General features: G+C 39.0%; 1 protein-coding gene across 2 annotated transcripts in view; it reads right to left on the bottom strand.

Moving 5' to 3' along the window:
- cntnap2a (contactin associated protein 2a) overlaps positions 1-12,193 on the bottom strand; it is a 365,865-nt gene that overhangs the window by 133,137 nt on the left and 220,535 nt on the right. For both annotated transcript variants that reach the window (XM_035948975.2, XM_023272089.3), the window contains exons 11-12: positions 4,816-4,978; positions 111-217 (exon numbers count right to left, since the gene is read on the bottom strand). In XM_035948975.2, coding sequence (XP_035804868.2) covers positions 111-217; positions 4,816-4,978 — 270 coding nt within the window. The remainder of the gene's footprint in view (positions 1-110; positions 218-4,815; positions 4,979-12,193) is intronic.

Below are 12,193 nucleotides of genomic sequence, written 5' to 3'. Positions count from 1 at the left end.
CACAAGGAACAGAATAGAGTGGCGCTAAAGTAAGAGGATGGGAAATGACTGAACCCACACATTTGTACACACACACACACACACACACACACACACACACACACACTTACAAGTATGGCAGGTGGCTCCAGTGTATCCTGTTCCATCACAGGTACAGCTGAAGCTGTCCCACGTTTGTTTACACCGACCGCCATGTTCACAGTGATTAGGCATACACCTGGATAGAGGGAGAGAGAGACAGAGATAATACTTTTAAACATTTACATGATACATATTGCCTTTGAAGACAGAAAAATATTGCAATGTATGTTTGTAGCATGTAAACACACACACACACACACACACATACTCACGTTTGCCATTTTTGGGGGTGCATATTTTAACACTGTCCCTTTGAGGACACCACTTTCTGAACGGTTTAGAGAAACACTGACAGGTGGAATACATTACTGAAAGTACCCAGATTATGTGAATCACTTGAGGCTTTGATTTTAAACAACGTTTCTCACCATGCTTCACAAAACTGATTTACATCCGGTTACACTGACATGAATAAACTGACTTTACAGTATTAACATCTAACATGCTGCCTGCTAAATATCTGCCACAAGTGAGATATTTACATTTGTCACAGACACAAGAAATACTTTTGAAAATCAAAGGAAACTGCTAACAGCTAGGTCCAGCTCTGAATCATTCAACTTTCTCTGTGTCTAATTTATTGAATGGCCGTCATCTGTAGCACAAAATTTCAATCTGATATTGAGGACAAACCTAAACATTAACAAAAAATGTCCATGTAAGTGAATAACCATCTGTACCTGCGACAAAGTGGGTGAGGACCCAACTTTTCTCATCACTTGTCCCCCTACAGGTTCATTTTATACGCGACAAAATCTTATTTTTTTTCATAGGTGTATTTGCTGTAGTTTAACCAGTGATATTGTAACATCGCAGTGCATACTATTTCAGGCTTGTTCCATTTCTGTTTTAAATTTAAATCTTGAGCTTTTGACAATACCACTCCACAGTGCTGTCACCAGAATGACACTTCTATGAAAATAGTATAAGGTTCATGGTGACTATCTTTCTTTGTATGAAATTGTATTGATATTATGATATTGAATAGTCATATTAATTTCAATATCAAACATTTTTATTCCTCACAGGGTGCAGCATGAACTGTTCCAAAGTGCAAAGAATTACACTTGAAAAAAGTGATCCTCATCTCAAAGTGGAAAGCTTTTTCCCCGAGCAATTTATTCTGTTGTATGTGTTAAACCTTGACCACATTGAGATTTGAAGTCCCTTTACCCAGCAGGAGTTACTTTCAAAAGCAATATGGTACTGATGTAGAGAGGCATCAACATTCCTTTGAGGGTGCACTGAGGACTGTCCTTTTCATAAAAAAGTGTGATTTCATGAGTTGGCATTGATGTATGTTTCATGATATCATTGAACTAAGATTCTTGAAAGGTACACACATATTAACACGTAAAAGTTACGGTGGGAGATGATTTAGGAATAGAAAACCAGCAACAGAATTGAAAACATTCAATCCGATCAATGAGAGTATTTTGTTTGGGGAAAAATAATGTTTTGTGATTTTTCCAACCAAAAATGTTGCTTTTAGGCATGGTGATGTGAACAAATCTGAAATATTTCTGTTGTAGATATAAAAAAACAAGTTGTGAAATAAACTGTGACACATGCCAGCTCAAGGATGGAATTCTCATATTCAATGTTAATAACTGACTATAGAACACATATGCTTTAATTGATCCTTGACTGTGCCAGGGGCTACATTGTTTCACAACAGACAACACAAAAGTGGAAGAATTTTACCATTACAATTTAATATCCACATTTGCATAGATGCATTAAAACAGTGTATTAACACAGCAGTCAAGATATAACTGCTATTCTCATTGAAACTCAGATTCAGAGTACATCTGAGTTTTATGGTTTGATCAGGCTGTTGGCCTAGTGGGGATGGATCCTGAGGCACTGTAGTCTTAAAGCTTGTTTTTCCACATTTGCACACATGTACTCACGCACGAATTATGTGATTAGAATATCCAAGTCTGCTTATTTGAAAGAATCAAAGTGGTGTTAACTGAAAAGCCAGCTGGAGGAAAAACAAACACTGACTCATAAGAGCTGCAGGGGTCCATTAAAATGCTGAATTCTTCTTAAGCCACATTGGGAGTCAGGCAGTTTAGCGGCACAGAGATATTCCATCTCTGGAGCTAGACATCATGATCACTGTTGTCATGCCAACGGTAACAATGAAGCTGACTTCGGGCTTGTTTACATGATGTATGATGAGTTTGCTGACAGCAAAGTTTCTAATTGTGACCCTTTTTGATGTCTGTATATTGGCATGATCGAGTGCTGTAGCAAAGTAGAGGTAGAAAAAACACATTCACAAAACAATCATCCTCTATTCACATGACATTTTGGCTCCGACTGATGAAGACATAGAAACCCTGGATACGATTAAACATGTACCTGCCTGCAGTCTTACCTATGCATGGCTTTTAGAAGAAATTGCCTATGTACAAAATTGAACCTGTAGGTGCCTAAAGGCTGCAGAAAACAACCCTCCCACAGTGACAATGCTTTACATAACACATTATAGCCTCAGGAGGCCAACAAGTGCAACAATGTCATTGTGCTTTTACAATGGGCTGCGATTGACAGGCACCAACAATCACAAAAGACATTATGCTTGGCAAGCGTGAGCACTGAAGTACGCTAACTATATGTGCTCTGTGCTTTGTATGAGAAAAAGGAAAATCTACGGAGAGATCAGAGCAACTCTAGAGAGTGTTTATGGTTTTATGTGCTACCATATGTGTTGTTGTGGCCCTCCTACAGAATAGCAGTGACACTGTGGAAATTTGCATGGACACAGGCACACATGCGTGTGTGTCTGGGAGGTTGTGTGTGTTTTGTGTTCCATCCACCATCTCAGCCTAAACAGAATCCCACAGTGTAACGGCATTGATCAAAAGGAGGTCAGACAGGGCTATTGAACTGCCTTCAAAGACATTCTGATTAGTTAGATGGTAACACTGCACCCATTCATCTTCCATGGCAGAACAAGGCCCACCTCCAGTACTGCAGGGCTAATACACAACATTTGAAGTAATAGAGGTGAGCAATACTGCGAGCAGCAAGTATAGCAACCAGGACATCTTAAGATCTTTACAAGAAATTTGTTCAAAAGATTTCAGAAGATCACAAAAGATCACAGTCCAGCTGCTGCTGGCAACTATCAGCAGCACTAATGCGTTGCAGTCTGCAATAATAATTTTATAATGCATTACCTCATGATATCAATGAAATGGCAAAATATTTGTTCAACAGTAGGCTGCCAGCAATTCCACAAAATAAACACAGGCATGAAAATGTATCCAAAAGCAAGGGATTTATTAAAATTTAAATGGTAAAAACTTTGTGTTAGGCCCAAACAGACATCAAATTTGGCGCATCATCTTTTCCACACGTAATTTACTGCAGTGGATTAGTGATTCAGACTTCCTGTGTGTCATGCGTAACATATTGTTTTTCATGACAAAAAGCCTCTAAATATGTAAGTTTGAGTCAGAAAGACGTGTTTTGGTGTTTAATCTGTACTTTTAGTTGTTGAAATTGTTGAGCTGGTAACAATCACAATTTTATAAGGCAGTCCTCTGACAAAAAAGACAAAGTTAATTAGTACATCAATTGTGCATTCAGTCATACAGGAAAAAACTCCACAAAATATATGATGAAACAGATACAGGCACAATTGAACTTTTAACTGTGTAAGCAGTTTAGTATGGAGTGAAAACTTTTAGAAAAATTATTTGAAAATACTAGTGAGAATGGAAACTCTGACATAAACGCATTTGTCAGCTGTGTCTCTGTATTAGTGTTGACCTACGTTGTGTTCTATGCTTAAGTACCCCAGCAAACCAGAACATCTAAATTGATCTAAATCAAGCAGTGGCAGTTAGTGTCTACTTCCCTTGGCAAGGATATTGATGAAGGTTATCGACAAACGTGACCTGAAACCAAATGGCCATTATATCCAGCGCATGCTCATCACTGAACCCGTGTTTAACAAAGCTCTATAGGCTTTAAATGCTGAGGTGAAAGTTGTCCACAAAGTTTAAATGTTTTGCACACGGGCATTTGTTTCAGTATAAACAAATCAAATTCAAGCTGAGCTGAAGGCATGGCCGATTCCATGTATGGAAAATCCATCCCAATGTGTTTCTCTAGTCCATGACAAGGAAATAAATTGAAATGTCAACAAGTTGTAATGAATGCTTCCAGTGAGCCAACATTGGGACGTGCTGTGCAGAATCTCCAACTCCTCTATACTTGGCGATGAAATAGAGAAGTGTGTGGCTTATTTTTGATGTTTGATTAAGATCATCCAGTGTTTTCCAAGAATGATACCCACTTGTTTCTTTCAGTTCAAAACAAAATATTATTTTTGTGTTTACACACATCCCCTTACTCTGCGAAGCCACCCCATCAATTATACCCATTTATCAGGATGACAAGCACATAAAAACCAGCCGCACGCAAACACATTCTTGTGTAGTTTCACAGACAGCAAAGGGAGCCCTGAGTCAAAACTCTCTGGATAAGAATTCAGCATCTCTACACAAAACTCTTGTTTACTTTATGACCCTTCCTATTTACAACCACTTGATTTATGACACGCATTGCTTGTGTGTTGTGCATATGCCTGAATGTGTATTTTCATTTATAAATGATTGTATAGATGTGCGCACATTCATCAGTTATCACTCTTACCTGTCTATAATTGCACACATGTCCAGGCTGACATTCTCAAAAGCTCCCACAACGCCTTTCTCTACTGCATGCAGATCAGCAGGTTGGTCGTCCACCAGGATTGCTTGCATGCAGCCCTGAAATGAACGCTGGGAAGGCGGAAACATCGTCTGCAGAAAATACCCTGGAACCAAAACAAGGAAATAAACAAAAGCAAATGTCATTATAGATTTTCTTTTCATAATTGGCAATCAGACAGTTGGAGATTTAAAATGTATTAAAAATAATTTGAGAGGAAACAGAAAATAAAGGAAGGTAATGCCTTTCCATTGAACAATAAAGCAAAGAAGGTGAAAGATTCTGGGAAGAACACAATGAATTCTTTTGATCCCCGATTTAAATCACACCATGAAGAGAAGACCTCCTGTACAAGTAGACATCAAAAATAACAACGACATTATCCTTGACGAGGAACAACAGACCTGGCCGGTGCTTGGTTATTGTCACTTTTTTACAGCCATGAACCTTCATCGGTCGTCTTGTTTTAGAGCTTATCCACAAGGCCCATCAGTCTTAATAACAGTGCTAAGACCTCAATAGGCTAGAGGACATACAGATTTTACTATACATTGTACCTTTATGAGATACAGGAGTCAATGGCCCATCCAAAGGTAGCACTGGGCCTTGACTGAATTGGGGACGAGGCTAGGACAAAACTGTGCGCATAATTTTCCATGTATGTGTGTATTTGTTCGTGCATTTATTCTGCTACACAAATGTAAGTCCAAGGATAGATTACAGGCCTGTAAGTGTTGTACATGGCCTCGTGCACTTTTGTACAATACATGGGTGTACGGCATACACCGTGTGTGTACATCTACACAGTATAGGCAGTGTCTTATATTGAAGATGGAAGCCTAGAATGCAATTTCTGCCACAAGCACACCGGTCACTCATAAAACACTGCCGCTCAATGACATCTCCATCATTGTGATGTTATAAGCTGTCACACTCTCCAGCATGACTATCAGCCTCAAGGCCAAAGCATCAAAGAGGCTTATTATAGAGGGCATATGCACTGTGTGTGCACCAACATAATTGTAGTTTATGTGGCTGGCAGACACAAAGCAAATAAACCAAGTTGAAAAGTAAAATATGTGTGTGCCTGTGTGTGTGTGTGTGTGTGTGTGTGTGGTCTGTGGGATTCATCCCTTTCTTCACATGTGATTTTCATTTCCTCCTCCCAAAAGTTTCTCCTGTCATCCTTGCCATCTGTCTGATCTCTTGCCACACCTGCCTGCTGCCTTTCCAGAGGAGTGGGCGACAGGCAGACAGAGAAAGGAAGAGAGGGAGACATGGAAAGAGAGAGAGAAGATGGGAAACAGAGAAGAGTACAGCTGGCTGGCAGCACTTTGTGTCCTGTGGATAGCTTGAATGCAAAGGAAGTGTAGCCTTCCTGACGGTTTGGAAGCATATGCGGAGCAATGCATGAAACGATAGGTGGATGGATATATGTTGCTAGGCCATGAAAGCCAACAGGGGGTGGGTTCTGCAAGCCTGAGCCACCAGCTGAGAGTCTTTACAGTTTAACACCAAGACATCCTACTTGTGTACTGATGGCAATTTGTTTGCACCTTATATGTTTCACATTTTGCATGAAAGAATGCTAACCTATGCAGTTGAAAATATTTCCATCTAAGTTTCAGCTGAAACTGGCACATCACTTCACTGATGCATTTTAAATCAAATATTCTTCAGTAGACAAAGACGAAAGACCTGGTGGAAACTAAACACATACATAATCGCTCACCTGTATCTGCAATCCACTATTCAAAGTAGATTTAATTATTTGAATCGTCTGTCCCCACATAGAAAACTGCAGCTGTACTGTGCGGCTCCCTTGTGTTGCTTTGATCAACACTATAAATGTTCATTTGGGGATGCCTTTATACCAATAACACTATTAAATAAATAGTGGACGGCTAAGAAAAGTAACAGAAATTGTATCTCTATACTCTGCAAGTTTTAAATTTGGTGAAAGCACAGTATTTTTTTCTCATTGTCCCTCTGAAGCCATGACCAGAACTAACCAGTGTTACTATATTGTTGCTATTTTGTATTGCAGTCTTCCTTTCACCGAACATTTTTATTGCCTTGAGGCCATTTTCACTTTTACTCTCAAAAACGTATCATCATATCATCTTAAAGCAGCTGTACTGACAAATAACAAAAGACACAAAACAGGATTTATAGGAAGGAGTTCAGCACAGAGAAACACATTGAAAACAAAGCATGTGTGGTCATACATCTGAGCATCCTCTAGCTGTCACACGCATCCATAAATCCCTCCTTAGAATAAGCTGAACACATTTTTTTTTCCTGACTTCAACAACGCTATTTGGTTTTAACTTGTATAAACCCACACCAGTTCAAACAGCAAGTGGATAAAATGAGATATAAGCTGTATTTCCTCACTATCATCAAGGACAATGTGAGATTGCCGGACAATAAGATGGACGAGGGAGGCCTTCATGAGGAATAGAGGGACCTTCGTGTGTGTGCTGTTACGTGAGACATGGCTGCAGGAATTAATCCAGATCTCATCGTTAACATCGGCAGCTTTAAGACACTTTGGGCAGGCAGGAATAAATCTGAAAGTGGTCAGGAAAGAGGCGGATGGCTTTCAGCTGTTATTAACAGTAAATGGTGCCACCCTGGTCACATTACCATGACAGAACATTTCTGGAGACCACATACTGAACTGTTCGCTGTGGAATTACAGCCACACTACATAACCAGGGACTTTAAACATGCTACTTTCACCCTGGCTCTTCTTTACTTCCCTCCCTCTAACATCATTTACTCTGTCACTGCAAGATTCCAGACTATCCACCCCAGTGTTTCCTTCTATTCTGGTATTATGTTGTGTTTCTTGTAAAAATTTACAACTTTCACATTTTTGAGCAATTTTTACAGAACAATTTCCCTACAGGATTTCTAAAGTAGCTCAGATTCTGATTCTGATTCTGATAACCCCTCTGGATGCAGGACAGCAGCAATAATCCCCTACAGTCTTGCTGCTACTCTATCTCAGATCCCCTGTTGTGCTGAAAGGAGCTTCCCTCACAATACAAACTGGAAGAGCAGCATCAGCCCTCCTCTACCTGTACCCGTCTGGCACTCAGGCTACGTTTCCACATCCCAACGCACTTAGAGGGACGTGGATGCTTCCAGAGGAGGCAGGCTGGAAACCTGCCAAACTGCTCAGAGGTAAATTATTAAACAAATATTCCGAGGATGTAGCTCTACAGCATATTCAGAAGAGACAACAACTGTTGCCAAAAACAGTATGTAGATTCCCACAAAACTGAAAGTTCACTCCAGGAAAAAAAAATGTGCTGATCTGCTGACCACCTGCTGCAATTTCTCCCTCAGCTATTTCTCTTCACTGTACAAAGAACTCCTAATACAAATAAATAAAAAGCACCATCAAACAAACATGCATGGCAAACATTACCGCACTCATGTCAGGGACAATATGTACCCAACCTGCCATGGCAGATGTGCCTATAAACAAGGCTGTATGCACTCAGCCCAACCCTTCCCCTCCCTTCCCTTCCCTGAGGCACACATACAGACAGCATGGGCTGCTCTTTGATAAACGCAGGTGTCAGAGTCTCATGTCTAATTCATCACAAACTTTAAGATGGAGAGGAAGAGGTGACAGCATGTAGACGCATGACTGAAAATGTGCTATATACTACAATTATTACTACCTTAATCACATATATTATGTGTTAAGAAAAAAAAGCATTTTTTTTCCTTCAGCTAGGTGAAAAACTATGAAAAACTGTCAACACTGGAGTGACCAAATAAAACCACTGGACCAATTACAGACTGTATTTCAAAGGGTCAAACAAAACCTACTGCATTGGTGTATACTGTAGGTTGTAATGGAAAAGCAAAGTTTAAGATAAATACTGCAGCATTTTAAGTCATTATATTTCATTTATTCTTGCAAATAAAATGCAAGAAAAGACATGGCATTTTCAAAATGATAATAAAAGAATTGCTGTGACAGTGTTTGAAGCAACTCAGTGTTATAAAATTGGTAAGGGAGTGTGGAGAGTGGCAAACTAAAATAGGAAACACTGCAAACTCTTTTTTTTCCGCAGAGTTATCAAACACCAGAATGCTTAAGGCTGGAATGTCCCATAATTGACTAGTCTCTCATTAGAGTATCCATTTGTTGCCTGTTCCTGCAGAGAAAAGAGCACGACTTTATCGCCTTGTGTATGTGCACGTCTGTGTTTGTGTGCGCGTCCGCCTGTCTTGCCTCTTGAAAAATTCAATTTGTGGATGCCTTGTGTCAGTCACTTACTAATTTCTCTAAGCGCAGCGTCAGGAGTGAAAAACTACTCCCCGTAAAATAGGCTTTGGGTTCAGTAGACTGCTTCTAAAAGCAGGCGCTCAAAGGACAGAGGAGTGGAGATGAGAGAGGGGGCGAAAGAAGGGGTTGACCGGGTTAAAGAAGGTGCGATGAAAGGAAAAGGAAAGAAGATGAGGGCCATGAAAGACGAGAAGGAAAACAAAGAAATCTGAAAGAATAAAGGAAATGACGCACAGAGAAAAAAGTGTGGAAAAGAAAACAGACAAGAAGAATAGAATTAAAATGTGCCCAAGGTTGAGGGTGAGATTACAGAGGCTGAGAGCCCAGTCTATTTCTCCCGCTGACATCTATAGTAAAATATCTTGTAACCCTCTAACCTTGGCTTTAAAAAGTGCCTCATGAATTTTAATTCACCAGAATCTGAAAAGGCTATTACATCTAAGGCAACATTCTTGACTGGTCATTTTAGTGCTACTCATTTCAAAGACGTTCTCAGTGGAAACATAATTTCAATGAAAAAACAATGCGTATGTCACATTTCATTAAACATTTGTCTAATATTCTTTTTCTTTTATGATTGTTTTTATTGGGGGGTTGTTAAAAATGAAAAGCTTCACATACAAAACAAAAAAAGGCTGACAGAATAAGGGAAGGAAAGTGAATAAAGGAACGTGTTGTAGTTGCATAATTTGCATCGCCTTTAAAGTCTTTGGTGCTTAATCTGCATAATGTCCCATCATAGTCATTAAAATACATTAAACATAACCACTTATGCAAATTAGGTAATCTATTAAGTGAATTAGGGCATTAATTAGGAAACATTTTTATGTCGGTACGCTTGTCGTCAGATGACACATCAGTGTAATTTTAATGGTAAAAGCATTATGGTGTTCTGCTCCTTTTTTTAAAAAATGCTTAACAAATTTGCGTCCTAATTAAAAAGAATATTTATGCACTCAAATCATCAACTGCTGTACAAAGGGATACTGCAGTTTTGTGTCATATTTGTGTTTGCAAAAACTGTCTCAGCTCAGGTATGATCACCATTAGCGGGACAGATAAAAGTAGCTTGCTTGTTTTTCTTTTTTAAGCCAAGTAGTGATATAACTTTACTGCCCCTTTCAGTTTTCCTCATTTCAAATTTAATGGAGACACACACAGAAGAGAATTAGGGCCACTGTGAATTATTTATTGCAGTTGTGTCTTTTTTCCCTTGTTTGTTAGAATTCTGACCTTATTTTTCTTTTCTTTAATCTCAAAAAACTAGATCAAGACAGCTCTCAGATTTCTGTGAGATTCTGACTTTAAGCTCGGAATTCAGAAAAATAAAAGCCATAACTCAAATGTTCTGTGCATTTTGAAGGTGGATAAGTGGTAAGATCACTGCTTGCGCTGCACAAAGTCACACCTGCTCGTCTTCTGTTTGACTGACACAGGCTGCTAATTATCTTACATAATGCTTCTGTGTCAGCAGTGTTTTCATATTTGTGTGCCGAGGGTTTGTCTGAATATCTGAAAATTGCTCATCACTGAGGTGCACTGATCTTTTCTCATTTTAATTATATCACACTGTACAAATCAAGTAAAACATTGTACATCAGACTTTGCATGAATCACACTGTATAAACATCCCAGCCTATGTGTGGCAGTCAAGCTTCAGTACAATATCAATTAGACCTAATTTGGCATAATGCAGCCTTTGACCCTGTTAAATAAACACTAATACTATAAAGTGAAGGATATGGAAACAGACAGACAGTTAAACCATCTTTCCTCTGACATCCAAGCAGCATTTCTATAGTGGCACTCACCCTATCAAAGCAAATGGAAGGATTATTTTCATCTGAAATTACTAGCATTTTCCATTTCCTGAATTCATTTTTCATGAACACCAAATTATATAAGTCATTGAAAGCACTAGAATTAGATGACTTAAAATAAGACAAAAATGGCAGCAGACATATTCTTATCGCTGCAATGAGTGTGTGCTTTTTTTTGTCATTTAAGCTTTGTTTAACTAGGAAAACCTAGCTGGTAGTGAGGATCTGTTTTTCGAGAAAATTCTGGCCGAGATAATGTTGAGTCCAGTATTACTTTGTTTATGAAGCCTTGTTCAGTCCGTGGTCACTGATCAACAACTGATGCCAATGAAAACACAGCAGATTGATGCCTTAAAGCCATGTGATTCCAAGCAGATGGCTACCTGGATGACTGCACCAACATAAATTACTCGCACCAATTATCTCAAGTCTTGTCCTGTAAAAGAACACGGATTGTTCATGATACTGAGAGGTTTTTGCTAATTGCGACACATTGATAGAACGGTCTCAGTCACGGAGAAAGTGCTGATGGAATACTGTGAGAGAGCTTTAGGACAGCTTAATGCGCTTGGCCCCTTTGACTCATCAAGCTGAGCGATCAGAGAGAGTAATTGAGGCCAAGCCAAAAGGCTAAACTATCTTTTGTACACTCACTATATTATTCTGTTACCTCTGTTCAAGGGATGGAAATTAGCCTCTGAATGTGCTGGGGTGGAGTGTTTTGAATAAATTTCCAAGATATTCTGTCTGAGTTGTAACTTAATGTGTTTCAGTGAGCTCTTCATACAGCTTTACAGGCATATATGCTCACAGTAACACCAACAGAGACACAGATGTAGACTGTATTGTTGGGGAGGACTCGGAAAAACAAGAAAAAACAGTTTGGTTCGTGAAATTCAAAGACTGATCAGTATGCATGATTTGAATCTTTCTTTTCAAATAAATCCAAACACAATCATGAGAGAGGTTTCATTAAAATGAAAAATTCATAAAAAGGAGCAAAAAACAGCCCACAACAGTACAAAAATCTTTTTGTTCTTGAAAGAAATCTTGAGTCTGGACTAAGAATGAAACGGCTGAAACTGTTCCAAAAGCATCTTCTGAAAAACTTCTTATTCAGCCTGTGAAACGGTGGCCTAAATATCAGTTTGTACTCCTCTTGCCATAGAAATAATCAACAGTTTTGTAT

This window comes from Amphiprion ocellaris, chromosome 22 (genome assembly GCF_022539595.1).
Source record: "Amphiprion ocellaris isolate individual 3 ecotype Okinawa chromosome 22, ASM2253959v1, whole genome shotgun sequence".
Classification (NCBI taxonomy): domain Eukaryota; kingdom Metazoa; phylum Chordata; class Actinopteri; family Pomacentridae; genus Amphiprion; species Amphiprion ocellaris.
The sequence above is the reverse complement of the archived record's forward strand: the minus strand, read 5'-3'. Positions and strand labels throughout refer to the sequence as shown.